Genomic DNA, 16,473 nt, shown 5'->3' with positions numbered 1-16,473 from the left:
GGACCAACAACCTGAACAAACAGACGACGCCCAATATAAACAACAACCTCCAGGTAACGCCAATCTCACACTCACCCACGGGTGGAAGACATCAGGGCGGGGAACAGCAATCAAACAGCAGGAGGGGAAGCCTGCAATATGAGTTACAATCTCACGAAACAAAACAGCAAAACAAAAACCGCGACATAATCCCTCCAGTTAAAACAAGTCATTTAGTAAATGCATGCTCAAACAAAAACTAAAATCACTCTGACAAGGTTTTGCTCTGCAGACTTCCTGACACACTCGGGAATGGAATGGTACTGAATAGTATCATTGTGTTTATTATTCATCTTCTATGTTTTTATTCAACTTCAGGTTGCGTCCAGCTGAAGGGAGAAGGAAGTGACCATTGTGTTCAAGCCCGGGGTCTGCAGCCTGCAGCTCTGGAGCCACATGTGGCGCTTCAGCCCCCCCCCCCCCCCTAGTGGATCCCTGACATTTTCACATTTTTAGAAAATTACATTTTTATTTTATTAGCATGCCACACTGATTTTCAGATATGGTCTAATCTTGGTGGGGAAAAGTAATGGCTAGAAAAGCTGGAATTGCCCCCCCTTAAATCTTTTTATACTACTCCAACTCTCAATCATAATAATAATAATAATAATAATAATAATAATAATAATACAGTAAAAATGGTTAAACTAAAGTGATTAGCGGGGTTTTTGTTTATTTTTTTAGGAGAAAAGGGGAAAATACGTCAAGGAAAAACTAAAAAGAAAGGAAAAGGGAAAAACAAAAAAGAGGGCAATAAACAGAAAAAAGTCAAAAAAAGAAAAGGAAAAAGAACTAAAATCAAAAAAGGAAAAAATAGAACAGGTGAAAAAAGGAAAAAGAAGGAAAAATTGCTAGTATAGCTAAAACTGCTCTCCCCAAGAGGAAATGCACAGCAGCTATAAATAGTTCATGAGATCAAGAAGCAAAAACAGCTAAGATGCATAAACTCCATAAAACAAGAAAATCCATGAAAAAAAAGGACAAAAAAATCCAAAAAATAGCAAAAACGGCAAAAAATTTATTAAAAAATACATCTTTAAATTATAAATGACACTTTATTAATGCAACCTTATTGTTTGTTTATTTAATAATTTTCATTAAAACATGTTTTTTTTTTCATTTCAGAGAATTTATATGTTTTGTGGCTCCAGACAAATTTGATTTGGTGGAAAATTGTGATTCTTTTGGCCATAAAAGTTGCAGCTCTCTGGGTTAGAACAACACCTTTGCTTTCTCTGCTTTCACCTTCTCACTTTCACTTCAAATAGTTGAAATCCTTGTTGGTTTTGATTTATGGTGATCATTAGTTAAACATTTACATTATTCCTTTAACGTGACATCAGTGTTCGTCTTCATCACTTTTTCAACCATTCGTTTCAGTTCAATTCCAACTTTCTTTAACAGGTTTTGTCCTGAAGATTATTTAAAGTGGAAACTTTTATTTTATTTTCATATACAAATAAAGTTTACTTCAGAACCAAAATAAATAAATAAAGAATCTTTCATATTGCTACAAATTATACAATACACCATTGCTGCTTTATGCTGAACAAAACAAACACAAATACACAACAAACAAGCAGCAATCCAGATTAGATTAAACAATGATTGATACATTCAGGAGGGAACAAAGCTCAGAGCTGCAGAGTCAATTTCCATACATCCAAAATGAAAAATAACAACAAATCAGTAGGTAAACAACTGAGATTGGGTACGAACAAGCAAACAAACATAAACTCAATCGTTTTCTTCATTTAAATCCTGAATCATCCAGATTCTCTCAAAGCTCTGCTATTGTGAGGTTAACAATATTGGTCTCATAAACTGCTTGGCAGTTGGTCTAAAATTAGATTTCTCGATCAATGCGATGTATTTTTAAAAAAAATTTTTGCATTAATCTAGCAAAGGTCTATTTCTTTTAGTTTATGATTTTCTGAGTCTAAACCCCCCAAAAATATAATCTATTATATATAAGAAATTAGGGACAAATGTAGAATTTGTTCAAGAAAACCAACATATTGAACGTCATGGTTCTTTGGAAGAACGTGCACGTTAAGGTTAATCGTAGTTGAGGAAGTGTGTGTGTGTGTGCGCGCGCACACTGTCTGTGTTTACGTTGGATGAATGATCCCGAGTTCAGTTACTAGTATTTGCTTTACCAAAGTTTGCGAAGCTTTACAGTTTCCAAGAAAAACAAGAACATCACAAACGCTCCTATAAGCTCACTAATCTAAAGAAGGAAAAAAAAAAAAAAAAAAATCTTATTTTTCATTGACCCAAATGCGGCGTTATATTATTCGTACTTATATAAACCCGCTATGACATTTTCTCTATAGAATCCTTACGTAAGTGATCGGGACACGGGCCAGAATGGATTTCTGGCTGCTGGACTAGAACTGATCCGTTAGGATTTGATGGGAGATAATAAGACGACACGTTTCCTCACAGATTTGCCTAAGCCTGGGAATCACATGGACATGAGCATCATGCACCATCTCACACACAGAGAGAGAAAAAACAACCGGACATTTTAATGTTCTTTTGTCCCTCCGAACGCCTCTGAACATGCATGATGCTGCAGATTAAAATCAATCGCTCTCTCTCCTTTATGGGATCAGTCCATTTACAGGACAGCCTGTATACTGGAACATCACGCAACTGCAAAAAAAAATGCACGGACTTAAAAAAAAAAAAAAAGGAGCTTGTGGTATTGTGCAGAAGTATCCATGTCCGAAGAGATTAAAAGCTGTTTGCAGTGCATCTTTTGCAGTTGGCCTTGGATACCTTTGGAGCATATGTGGCTTGAGAGTGCAAACGTAGTGGAGGGCCTAAGCTCCTGATAGACACAGACTTCATTTGGATTTCGGTGGCAACTTCCGCACAAAAGCTGCTAAGAGTAGAATTTGCCTCTAAAACAGATAGGCCCCGGAGGATTAGTCTTCATAATCTGCCGTTCACTGATCCTCGAAATCATACTGTCTGGGTCCGGCGAAATCAGCTTAGCGACGGGAGATGGTGTGTGAGCGGGGTTGATTGGAATTGTGTGGCGTGTGAGCTCTGTGTACAGTGGTGATGAATGAGGGAGGGGGGGGGGGAAGAAAAAGACAATTGTGCAGGAAGAGCGTGGACCGAGGACATGTCACCTCCTGTGGTCGCTGCTGTGCCGCTCCCCGCGACACGCACGTCGTCGTTCACTTGGACTAAAGTAACCAGGACTAGAGTAAAGCCGCTCCTTCTGCTGCGCACACGACCAAACAGCTGTCAGGACTGAGCATCTCCCGTAACCCCTGTGACTTCAAAACAAAACAAACAAACAAAAAAAAAAGCTGCAGCGGATGTTTGTTTTTTTTCCTTTTTGAGGATAAACCGAACCGTCACTGGCATTATGAATGAGATGAGAATTAGTGCACACGGAGCCCGAGATACAACCGTCTTCCTTTTATTTGAAAATAGCTTATTTTTTTTCCCCCCAGTGTATTTAGAAGAGCATGCTCTCGAGTGTACATTTTAATTTAAAACAGGGTTTTTTTTTTCTTCAGACGACAGAACATCTTAGAAACATGCAGGATGCCGCTTGGTTGTTATCAGACGTTCTCGTGTGCAGCAGATCTAATAAGAGCTGAAGTTCCCCTCCTCTGCGGGTTAAAGCCCACGTTTGCGTCATCCGATGGACATGCTCTGCATTCAACACCTACAAACACTCAATTTTAAAATCGTGTCTTTGGGGAGGAAAAAAACAACAAAAATCCCGGTGTCCAGGAGATGGCTCGTTCTATGGATTGCACCAAGAATCCTCTTATCGTCTCGCAGTATATTAAAGTTTGATTACAAAGACACTCGGACCGTCGGCGGGTGCAAAATACCAGATGGTGACAAAAAAAAACAACAACCAGGACGACGTGCCTCACGAAAGTTAAAAATAAACTAAACGCTCGTCATTGAAAACGGAGCTCGTCTCAGCTGAGCCGTTGTGATTCACTTCCATTCCTCAGAACGTCAAATCCTCATTATTCAGAGAGGGAATGTTCCTGGAAAAGCATTTAACAGGATAATCCTCGGGAGGTTCTTAACTAAACATTATAATTTATTAAAGAGAGCAATTTTATTATTATCTTACAAAAAAAAAAAAAAAACAATAAAATAAAAAGGACAAAGCAAACAGATATAAGCAGCCTATTAAACAACACATTCAATGGAGTCCGATGCAGGAGAAAGATTTTAAAGGACAAAAAAAAAAATAAAAAAAATTAAATCATGTATGAAATCATTGTGTGTGTCAGACGTCATATTAAATATAAAACAGAAAAGGACATGACGATATTGCTCATGTGTACAGTCAGGTTCTGGTGACGTTGGACCCAGTTCTTATCACTACGTTATCAAATGAGCGTGGAGACGCTCGCCGTTGGAATGTGGCTTTTCTCCTCTTCCTTGGTTCTTCAGGTAAAAGTCACATGAGTGAGAAGTAAAATAAAATCAAGCGGACGCTCGGCGTGCAGAAATGTTAGTGGATCCCGAGAGCAGCGGGGGGAGGAGCGTGGCGTCGCTGCAGTTCCTCGCTGTGGCGGAGGACAAGGCGTCTACGCCGAGCTGGAGACGGCCAGTTTCTTCAGGTGGTCCATGAAGACCTGCAGGCTGACGTCGTCCGTCAGGATCGGCGCTCCCGTCTCCTGCGCGGCCGAGACCACAAACCAGCGGTTAAGTCATTTACTCGTTTCACAAGCAGATGCCTTTATGACATAACTGATCTGATGGAACGTTTAATGCACGTTAACTTCTAATCTCGTTCTCAGACGGCTATAGATTAATAGATTAATGTTATTTTCAGCTTTCAATCTTCCCCATTTAGCAGAGGTGAGCTAATCCCGTGTATTCAGACAGTTTGACTTTAAATCGTCTGATTGTTTTTCACCCACGGCAGCTTAGAAATCTCTATTTGAGGGTGTCTCGTACCTGTCCCCAGGCGTACAGGTTGTTGTGCGTCTGCGACGGGTTGACTTTGGAGAGCAGGAAGCGAGCCTGCGAGCCGCCGTGCTCCGTGTCGATGTAGCGCGGCATCGGGAAGCGCGTCTGCAGGATCTCCTGGGCGTCGTCCAGAGGAGCCTGGAGCAGCTGCTTGAAGTTCTCGTACTCGGCCATTTCCTGGTAGCCCGCTTTTCTCCACTGGGCAATGGTCTGAAAGCAGAGAGGAACGGGGCCGGTGAAACGCTGCATCCGAAGAAAACTAGTAGAGACGGGACATTTTTCCGAGAGAGGACCGAACGCAACATTCAATGAGAGTCTTGATACGATTTCTTCACAGCTTTTTTAAACAAAATAATTTAAGACAAATTGTGACTGAAATCTTTTTATCATTTCTGTTGAAACCAACAATTTATTTTCTCGTCTTCTTTTTATTACTTTATCAAATTCAAACTTTTTATTCCTGAGGTTGGTACAGTAAGCGACTGTAAAGCACAATTACTTTTCTTCACGTACAATAATCTGTGAAAAAGTAATCGAAGGGTAAAAATGTTTTTTGAAGGAATATCGGTACGTCTACAATCTCAGGCAGCAGTTCTGAACGTTCCCAATATGTTGAAATAAAATCCTTTCACCATTATGAGAGGAAGGGTTTGAAGGTTTCTGCTCGAGGGGAAAGCAGTGGGAACAGTTTTGTAGCTTCTGACTTCTGTCTTTGCTGTCGTCTTGTCGCTCTGAGCCTAACGTAGGACGTCGAGCGTTTATTAGGGAAGAAAAGCGTCTCCGCTCAAAAACTGAAGGCAAAACTAGATTTTGTCCTACACTGTTTGCATCGCGATGCATATTTTATTAAATTTTTTTTTTAATTCCACTGGTTTAATTGGTCACACGTTTGTATGGTTTCTAAACCGTCTCGCGATGCATCTTTCCGTCCCGGGTGACCATCAGGGGTCTGAGCCTCACCTCTCCATGGTAGATAACCAGCTGGAAGAAAGTGTCCATCAGAAGGATCCGATCTGGCAGGATGCTGCTGCTGTCCAGGAGAACCGGCTGTGAAGGACGAGAAACGCAAACACGACACGTTTAGATCAAGAAAGACTGAAGAAAGAGCCGCTGCTCTGCAGCCAGTGGGACCCGGCAGTGCCGAGGGTCTGAGGCTGACCTCTGGTGGTCCGTGGAAGGAGTATGAGTAGAGGATGGGCTGGACCATGATCAGAGACTGGGTCAGGTCCTGCCTGACGAAGTGGTGCCTGTAGTAAGACGACTCGTCTGGACTGTTGTTGAACACCTGCAGGAACGGTGAGCGCCGCAGGTGGAACATGAACTGCAAGTGAAGGAGACAACGGGAAGTTTAATATCTTTAATATCTCAGTTCAGCAGAGTCTGCCGGCATAAATACTGAAGGAGAGGCAACTATCAACAGATCTGATCAGGGTTACCTGTGGGTACAGCGACAGCGACTCTGACAGTTTGAAGGACGTAGGATCGTCTTTGTTGAATTGGCCAAACTTCTGGCACTGGAACAAAGAAAACAAAACATCATTCGAATACTAAACATACCAGAGATTCAGCACGTCAAACAGGAGGAACACGAACGATAATCTGTGACGAGTTGATCGTACAGGCCAATGTCAACTATGCACGCCATCTTTCCATGACTAAGAGGCGTTGGCTGCTCCGTGCGTCACTCACCAGGCGGATGAGCTGTCGGTCCAGCCAGCGGAGCACGTCAGGCCCTTCCTCCGACTCCGCCCTGAACACTCCCAGCCGAGCCATGAGCACCGCGGCGGCCTCCTGGTCGAATGACGTCTCGATGTGCTGGATCTGTGACTGTGCGTCTGCCCAGCTGCAATATCAAAGGAAACAATAAGAAACACGCGAGGCTGGGCGTGGCGTTAATGAGGGAGATCGGAACATTCTAATCTACTTAATTGCCGTAGCGCAAACACCCTAATTATTAATTTAACGTGGACAGGTTTATGAAGCACATACCTGGCTCACACAGTGCAGCAGGATATTAAAAACACTCACTGAACCGAAACCAAATTAAAAGCCGAGTCTTACTTTCTAGCGATGGTGGTGACCCGTATCCGCCTCTGTGTGTTGGAGTGCTGGTACTGGGTTACAAACTGGATCGCTCCTCGGCCGCCCTGAGGCACTGGTGCATTGTGCTGCACGGGGGAAAGGAAGACAAAAGGACCAGTAAGATCGCAGCTAACAGTCACTCTTCTCTCGCATGGGCTAATTTGCTTTTTACGACGAGGAAAAACACACAAAAAGCGATTGTTTGAGGAGCTTTGGTACACAAAGCTGTTATTCAGTCTCAGGGTGCCGTCACACACTGCGTGCCGAGCCTCCAGCTCACCTGGTTGACGACTTCAAAGAAAATACCCAGGGTGGTGGAAGGGTTGAGGCCGCAGATTTTCCACTGGCTTGTGCCACCGATTCCCATCTCCTACACAAAACACACCACATGGGGACGTCAGCTCTGGGATTGCCGGAGTAAAACAGAAGAATCTCTCCGTTTGTATCTGGGGAACTGACTCACGTTCTCTGAAACGCAGGAGCCTTTGGAGCTGAGGGAAACACACGGTCCGATGGTGCCGCACACCTTCAGCTCCCTCGAGGTCTGCAAAGAAAGAAGACCAGACGTCAGGCCAACAGCTCAAGCAGACACTTACAGGAAGTATTCGCTCTTCAAACTCCATCATGTCTTTACCTTGACCTCCATGACGCCGCCGAAGGCCATGCGAAAGTCTCCGTTGTAATCCTTACTGAAGACTCTCTGGAAAGTTTGCTTGAACAAGGAGGTGTTGAAGGAGTCCCCCATCACGATGTGTCCCCTGAACAAGTGCACACGCTCAATATTACACAGGTGGAACCAACAAATACAAGTGGACACCCTCAAACAGATCAATAGTATTTACGTACCCGGTGAGATTCGATAGACATTTCATCTCCAGCAGTCCGGTTTGATCAAGGGCGCAGGCGTAGATGTCAATACTGTGACCATTCACCGCTGAGCGGTTCGCCATGGCTTCATAGTACTGTTGTAAAAAAAAAAAATAAAAAAAAAAGATAAGTAAACACTTTCTAGTTTGTCTAAATACATTTACTTGTGTATCGGTCTCCTGTATTCGATTACCTTTGTGGCTTTCTTCAAATGGCGAGCGTTGTCCTTCTGGATGTCATGCCAGGAGCGAATGGGGGTTTTCAACTCGTCTCCCACCACCATGCCGGGCCCCTGTGTGGGCGGCCCCCCGATGAAGAGCATCACACGAGCCCCCGTGTTGGGGAACGTACCCTGATGAGGAGACAAAGCGGATTCCAGTTGGTGCCTGAAGCTACTCTTGAGTTGTATGAATGGAGGGGAGCTCTTCTCACGCAAATCCCACGTTTTGATTAAGTGAATTTTTGTGTTGCTTTTCACAACATTGAGCACCGACTGTGGTCATGGACTTCTACTCAAAGCTGTCCAAATGGTTACAAAATAAAACAGTTTGAATTAGAGAATAAAAGGATTTCTTAACCTCAGAGTTGATTTTCACTCTGAACCACAACTAGCAGAAATATACTTGAACTGTGGATGTATACAAAAGTATCACAAGTTTGCATAAGTGTTCAACTGGTCTGGAGCTGCAGAGATCAGGTACATGAGCTGTGTTCAAAGTCCAAGTGTCTGAACAGCTGAGAAAATGGAACACCGGGACCCGAGAGCAGCGACAACAATGAAGGTTACATGTTCTTTTCATAACAAGAGGAATGCTTTTTAATAAGAGGAGACTAGGTTAAAATCAGGTCAAACATCCAGGTCAATTAGAAACATGCAAATAAACGACAGCTGGCACTTGGTGCCAAAAACATGCTTAGCATTTGTCTCATACTGAACAAAACCACAATCTCACCAAGTCATGCGACTTGGGGAAAGAGTAAAACTATATTCTAATTGGGCCCCAGCTCCCACTGGCTGAAAAGAAAGTACAGAGGGGGACTGATCTGTTGCACTATCGATTATATAACCACACAGATTAGCAGCCGAAGAAGAGAGAGGATAATGATGGCGGGGAGTGAAAAGACAGAAGGCAAACATGAGGCAGCCTTTGAACGTACGGAGCTCAGCTACTGTTCCGACAGAAATATCAGACGGTGTGTGTTTCTGAACATGTGGCACAACTGTCTAGAACGGGCTAAAGTTCATGTTACCATGAAGCGCGGGCGTATCTGATAATGTAATCTGAGACATTTTTATGGATGATATACAAGTGAGCACCTAAGTGTCCAGAAACACGAGTGGTAAAGTGTTAAGCTGCGACATTATGACGACGTACCTCCAAAAGACCAACAGCAACAGACAACGCAACGCCAGTGGAGCGCAGCGGCCGTTTGCCTTGGGGGACGGGCCAGGGGTCTCGCTGAAGCTCTCCAAGCAGGTCGGTCAGGTTCATATCCACTCGGTGGACCGGCTGAAGGAACCTGGACAGGAACCAAATGTTTGCCAAGAACAAAAACAAAGCACTGCTGACACTATGAAATGTGACTATGTCTGACAGGTGGGAACAGCCGTCACGCCTACATACCTGCAGGAGGCTGTGGCATCCTGAGGGGCTGCGGGGCGACCTTGTTGTCCTGCTGCTGCTGGCTTTGTTAACCCCAGCATCTCCTATAACAAAACAGGCATTAAGTTAAACAGAAAGTTTACACTTCAATGTTAATCTTCCCGATCTAACCAATCCTTTGGATTGGATTTTAACCAACCTGGATCTGTTTGGAGGAAAGGTCCTTGGTGCCCCTGAACACATAACTCTTGGCGATTCCTTCACAACTGAGCTCGTGAACCTGCACCATGCGTCCGAAGGTGATGAGTCCCACCAGGGCGTTGGGTGGCAGCAGACTGAGGGACATCTGCAGGGACTCCTTGAGAGCCTGCAGGTCCTCTTCTTCCAAACAAGTGTCCACCACGTACAAGAAGACGAGAGGGGCTGGAGGTCCACGCTGTGAAAAGGGCCAAGGTGGGGGGGGGGGGGGGGGGGGGGGGATAGCATTGCATCACATTTTAATGCCCAGAGTAAAGTAATTTTCATCATTAAGTTTATCTGTGAAATTGAAGAGAGACAAACTGGCCCTCACAGGCTCATATTACTCAAAAACCACATGATTTATTGATGAAGTTCTAAGTATTAACCACAATAGCAGTGAGGCCATCGACAGTATTAATTAATAATGCTTATTACAGCCTTAAAATATCAGATTACACGTCTTGTCACTAAAGAAAATACTCATCCAGTATTGGCAATCATTGCTATTCACCGATGCACAGTATATTTTTAGAAGATCACTTCGGGCAGAGCGCAGACATGCAGAGAGTATTTACCTGCACTATGTATTCAATGGTGGAGAATTGTGGCATGAGTTCAGCAGGCTGGTTCACCTCAGATATGCCAGCATAAGAGGGAGGAAACTACGGGAAGAGACAGATGACACAGGTCAGCGTTAGCCAGTTAGAGACATTTAGTGGCGCCCATTCATCTCTCGTAGTTGGACCATAGTTAACTTACTGGGTTTCTCTGGAAGCAGAAGTTGCATGCCCATATTTTTGCTCTGAAGTCCACCTGACTGTAAACAAAGGATTAAAAAAAATTAATAACAAGGATTGGGACTGTAGATACAATGAACAGCAGGTGTGTTTGCAGCTGTTGTGTACCACACCCGACATTATGACAACTTACTTGGAAATGCTGACGTGTTACTACTCAAATTCAAACCGCTGCACTCGTTTGAACAACATACCAAAATGCTTCGGTTAGAAAACATTGAAGAGTTTAGAGATGACGGTGTTCCAGGGACTCACCACAGCGGGTTGAGGACTGCCTTGCAGTTGGCCCGGCTGCACATGACCGGCTCGTATTGGATCGGCGGCAGGTCGGGTCTCTCTTTGAGCGGCGTGAAGAGGCAGGAGACGGGCACCACCAATCTGGTGGCTTCCAGGCGACTGGAGGGCCAGAGGTTCCAGCTGAACCTCACCCCATCCCTGTCTTCGTTCTGCTGGATGAACTCCTGGTAGGTTGCCATCGCTGAGCTTCAGCAGAAGAAAATAAAATAAAATAAATAGAATAAATAAACACGCAGTGAGGCTGTGAGTCCTGGATAAGAATTGGCTGTGAACTCTGCCTCGTTGTGTTGCTCTTTTGTCTATCAGCTCTGCTCTGAAGGCTGCGGCCAACGCCTCCTCTTTATATACAGGATCTTTTCTTTGGAGCCAAAATAAGAAACAGACCTGCGACAGCATGACGCAAAAAAACCTTTCATCTGAAAACTGGACTAACGTGTTTTTCGTGCAGAGGTATACATAGCAGAAGGTATCCCAGAGGTATTTTTACACATCATGTTTGCCTTCAGACGACACAGGAATGGAAACACCCTTTGCAAAGCTTTATTTGGCATCCTGTTGTAGTAACTAAAGACTCTCCTTTTTACTAATTGAGGTCAACCGAAACGTAACTTGAGAAGAATTTAACAAAACAATACCAAACCGAAGTTGGACAAGGGATAATAGTGCAATGTGTATAACAGGTACACGATAACCCCTGAATGTACTGGGTACAGATGGGTTCAGTGTAGCATCCCAAAACTTCCAGGAATACATGGTGACTTGTTCTGTCAGATCAAACGTTTAAAGTCCACAGATAACACAGAGCAGCACAACTTCCACTTCAACAGTCCAAACACTTTTATACAGAACGATTCATTCCTGAGCACATTTGCACCTACACATAAAATAGTAATGCTATTTTTAACCGCAGGTTAAAATAAGCAGACTTTAGAAACATTTAATCACAGTAATTACAAGATACCATACAGAATTAAAAAAAAAAAGGTTTGAATTCCCTCTCTGCCTTTCTATTTACACTGTTTATGTAAGAACATGCCAGTATATATTTTTCAAACTACTAAAAAAAAAAAAAGGATAAAAAAAAGTTGTTCTGCCATGAGATACATCCACAATATCTCTATTGTTTGATTTAACATTATTTTACACACTAAACTACTGCTCTATATGGGCCCTTCAAGACCCCAATATTTAGTTTCACATTCGTAAATCTCATTATTTGGAATGCGATTACAAGTTTTCCATGCACATTAACTTATTTCAATAAATATTTGCAGATTTATTTAACTCATGATGAAAACATAATTTTGATATATTAACTAAACTCTTTAGATACATTTGCAAGCAGTTAAGTTTCATGCTCAGAGGGGTGTTAACTTTTTAAACTAATGGCTTGACAAACTTTTGACCCAATTTGACCTATTTTTTCTGGCCAGATCAACTCTTGTAATACCTACATCCATTTATGCAGAGCATGTTGTTTTGCCTCTCATCATTACCAAAAGACGATTTGACCTTGAGATATCAAATAATCACAACACAAATCGCAGTCGCGAGTAAATGCATCAGTCTGGTCATACCAGAGGCTGATGCAACTCTTTTGGTCGCTTTATTTCAGCTTTCTGCTGCAAATAAAGTGGAATCATGTGGAACAGACCGTAAAACTTTATTTTTATCTCACTTTAATGAACCTATAATGAAGGATCACTGCACACTAAGTTTTCTCGATTTCTTAAGATTGTGTGACACTGTTTTATTGTGTGTATATATATATATATATATATATACTGACTGTGCTTCCAAAATAATGGATCCTTAACTAACGCAAGCAGACATTGTACTTGTTTTTTTTAAGCAAACAACAAATAAAACATATAAAAGTTAAGAATCTATAAATCAGGGCTCCAATATGCTTTCGAATTATGAAAGTGAAAAGAAACTAAAGCAATGTTGTATTACTATATTAGACTATTTCCATCCTTTTCGTGATGAACCTCACGAAAAGGATGGCCACGTAACTGACAGGTGGCAAATATCCTGCATTCATAGATCATCAAGTGCGGGTTTGAGGCGAAGAGTTTGAGGCGTAAGCCGTAAAATAATCGTTTGGGAGGCTTTAGATGCCACAACTGTGTTCTAAGAGACGTTATTTTGCTGTGAGGAGAAACGTCTCCGAGCTAACACCGCCCTGTACGGCGGAGCGGAGAAGCTAACGGGCTGTAGCATTAGCCCACTTCCTGTCGCTTAATGAATGGAAGCAGAGAAACAAGCGGCCCGTTTTCCAACAGAATGAAGTCGAGCTCTTACTTTTTCTGTCCGGTGGGCCTCGGGTCCAATGTAGGGTTGAAGAGTATGTTCTATTTGAGAGGAATCAGCGCATTTGGGGGTGAGGAGGACACGGTCAGGGCAGCTCGAGCTCAGCCGGCTTCTGCGCTTTACTACACTGACGTGTTACTCCAAGTTCGGACGCTTCCTATTGGCTCCTTCATCCATGACGTCACATCGTGTGTCCTACGCAGCACCGACGTACCAGAGGTGTGATGGGAAATGTAGTTCAATGCGTTTCTCTGCCGCAGCCCGTCAAAGGGGTTTTGCAGTCTATGTGAAGAATCAGGAAGAGTGGAGCATGTACTGGTGAGCAGCAGGAAATATGTGAGTGAATGAAGGAAAATAATGGAGGGATTGAAGAGAGAAGGAATGGAAGGAGGAGGAGTGAAGAAGATAGTAAGGTGGGAAGGAAGAGGAAGAGGCAGAAGATGTTTAAATAGATTTCTAAAGGCAATGGGACTATTGGGAAAAGTATAACGCGGTGGGAACAGTATAGACTAACTGGAACCAGAGGATGGAGGTGGTGCAGCTTCGTGAACCTAGGTGAAGAAGAAGAAGAAGAAGAAGAAGAAGAAGAAGAAGAAGAAGAAGAAGAAGAAGAAGAAGAAGAAGAAGAAGAAGAAGAAGAAGAAGAAGAAGAAGAAGAAGAAGGGACACAGTCATCAGGGTTGAAAAAGCTGCTGATAAGAGAGAGAGGGAATCAGTCATCAGGGATGAGAGCCGTGGTAATGCAACTTTATGAACGTAAACGGTCAATAACCCACAAAAATAAAGCACCTCATTATTCTTGTTCTTATTCTTATTCTTATTATTGTTCTTATTCTTGTTCTTGTTCTTGTTCTTGTTCTTGTTCTTGTTCTTGTTCTTGTTCTTGTTCTTGTTCTTATCATGCCATTTTTTCTGCAAATAACTAGTCCAGCACCGTTGGGAGCATAGACACAAAAAGCACATCAGCACATATGGAACGTTTGGGAATATGTTACTCCAACGCTTGTTAATGATTCTGCTAACTGTTTTCTAATAAATCCCCTGAAAATGCCAAAACAAAAGCGCCATATAAAACCTATGCATCATAAAGAAGATTTGGGAAACACTGGGTTTATCTGTTGCAAAGAAACAAAGAATGTGCCTCTTTCTGACCTTTCAATAGTTTTACAAAGAAAGAAATACGCATGGACTTATATGAAAATACTATAGTCCAAGTTTACTGTTTATATTTAGTGTCAAAATCCCCCCCCCCCCCAAATTTTTTATGCAGTTGCCATGGTAACTGTTACCATGAGAGAGAAGAAGGAGTTGCAGGAGAAAGAGATGAGGGAGAGGCTGGAGAGAGAGAGAAGAGGGTGAGATAGGAGAAAGAGAGGAGGGAGGAGATGCATTATTCTATCACCTCATGAACATCTCTGCTACAAACATCTGCCTCCTTCACAAGGCACTTTGCGGCAACAAACAGGAGAAGCCCACATGACCCACAGGACTTTCCTGGAGGAGCTGCATGGTGTCACAGTCGCCAGCCACAGAGAGGCCACTTGCCTGTGCCTGCTGCCCCGCAGACTGACGAAAGCAACAGACCTCATATCGTCAGTAGACCTTCACTTGCTGCAGCAAGAGCAGGAGGTCCAGCAGGTGCAAAGCGTGTGATGATGAGGCATGGCACATCTGAACTTGATGACAGTAAATCCTGCCAAAAAAAGACTTTTCTTTGTAAATATGTGTGTAAATAGTTTGCTGTGTATGTGATGGAGTTTATTTCTTTGCTCTAACTTGTAAAGAAGATTTGGAAAAAAAAAGCGTTTATTCTGCTGTCAAAAATGTTTGTCCATGCTGGATTTTTTGGGAATAAATTGGGTCTGATATCCATTTTGTGTTTTTGTTTTGTCTTCATGGATATATTGCAATTTACTCATACTAGTGACACTCCTGCATCATACATACCTAGACAGAACAACTTGTCCTGAAAACAAAGCAAATCAGATTCATGATTATGCATCACAGGATTAAGATTTTGCATTTTATGCCACCAACGTCAGTGAAAAGGTTGTGCACTGCAAATAGGCGATCAAAAAATAAAAAATAAAAAGGCAAATTAGATTATTGAACCTGCGTTTGTTGTTTATATGATTGGGAATTCTACCACTAGACTAGACCACCAGCAAAGTCACATAGTTTATATAACTTCGCATGTTTATGTAACATAAGCATGAGCTATTTCGAAAGTCTTCCGAGTTTCAAACTCATACACCAGTAAATAATAAACCAAATTCATTTTGATTCTTAACTGTTTGTAAACACTTCCTGCTGACAAGCTGGTATTTGTGAGGACTCCGTCCTGTGCTGTGAAGCAGTGCCTAAATCTTCAATATTACGTTGTTAGTTCAGGCTTCAAGCCCCACGAGGTATCAAAATCACGTGATCTGAATGATTGGAGCTACAGCCTGAGCATGCGCACTTAAACTTTACTGCATGCAATACACACTGCATGGTGAGAGAGGGGTCAGCCCTACTAATGTACCATCGGTGTGAATCAGGAGAAAACACAACCTGAAGCAGCAAGAGGAGACCAATAACCAGGGAGTACAGTCCTCACACAGTAAATATGTGCAATTTAGGAGGACGTGTTTTTCATAGACAAGAAAATATTGCAGATAATCTTAAAGAATCGGTAACATACTTTGCATGCAGTCCTTTCTGATGACACCAGGTGGGGCTCAGCCCCCACCTGCCCCTAATGACCCAACTTGTTTGTAATCCTTTGATAGTACAGGATTGTAGAGGCTTCTCCAGATTCCTTTTTCGGTTGTTGGACGGTTAATTGTTTGTAATATTGTTCATGTTTGCTGCTTTGTATGAATGCAACTGAAATAAAACTAAAACTCCACTCCACACAGAAACTACTTTGTTTGTTTTTTTACTGTACGTATGTTTCTGCTTATATTTGTCTATTCATATTTGCATTTAAAGAAGTAAAAGATGACAAGTCATGAACACTTTCATAATATTTTGTATACTGACAAGAAAACTATTCTGATTGTGAAAGGCTGACCTTGATGGTGAAGTTAGAGTGCTAACCACCATGCAGCAGTGACTAATAACAGTAATTTTCATTCAATTCAGGATTTCTCAGTGACACCCTGAGGGAGGGTCAAGCAGAGCAAAGGGCCACATATGACCCCCTCTGTTGCTGATGGATGGATGGCTAGATAGATAGATAGATAGATAGATAGATAGATAGATAGATAGATAGATAGATGTTAGTA

At 42.5% G+C, this 16,473-nt stretch overlaps 1 protein-coding gene across 1 annotated transcript; it reads right to left on the bottom strand.

The window, feature by feature from the left end:
- Nucleotides 1-3,462: 3,462 nt before the first annotated feature.
- Nucleotides 3,463-13,336, bottom strand: sec23b (SEC23 homolog B, coat complex II component). The gene is made up of 19 exons (XM_080463235.1): nt 13,196-13,336; nt 10,850-11,077; nt 10,557-10,614; nt 10,373-10,459; nt 9,757-9,993; nt 9,579-9,661; nt 9,330-9,474; nt 8,147-8,305; nt 7,933-8,048; nt 7,721-7,844; nt 7,550-7,630; nt 7,367-7,456; nt 7,066-7,172; nt 6,694-6,847; nt 6,441-6,518; nt 6,164-6,325; nt 5,965-6,051; nt 4,993-5,214; nt 3,463-4,709 (listed from the first exon to the last, which is right to left on the bottom strand). The coding sequence occupies exons 2-19, from the start codon at nt 11,068-11,070 to the stop codon at nt 4,620-4,622; spliced, it is 2,301 nt and encodes a 766-aa protein (XP_080319361.1). The 5' UTR covers nt 11,071-11,077; nt 13,196-13,336; the 3' UTR covers nt 3,463-4,619.
- Nucleotides 13,337-16,473: the final 3,137 nt, after the last annotated feature.

Source organism: Lipophrys pholis (assembly GCF_963383615.2).
Source record: "Lipophrys pholis genome assembly, chromosome: 5".
In the NCBI taxonomy this organism is placed as follows: domain Eukaryota; kingdom Metazoa; phylum Chordata; class Actinopteri; order Blenniiformes; family Blenniidae; genus Lipophrys; species Lipophrys pholis.
Note: the sequence above shows the minus strand (reverse complement) of the source record. Positions and strands in the feature narration are given on the sequence as shown.

Excerpts from the sequence above, each read along its gene's own strand:
- sec23b (XM_080463235.1), bottom strand. The coding sequence starts at position 11,070 with ATGGCAACCTACCAGGAGTTCATCCAGCAGAACGAAGACAGGGATGGG. Across the intron at positions 7,457-7,549 it reads GCTCCTGCGTTTCAGAGAAC|GAGATGGGAATCGGTGGCAC; the intron begins GTGAGTCAGTTC and ends TGTTTTGTGTAG. Across the intron at positions 7,173-7,366 it reads TCTTTGAAGTCGTCAACCAG|CACAATGCACCAGTGCCTCA; the intron begins GTGAGCTGGAGG and ends TCCCCCGTGCAG.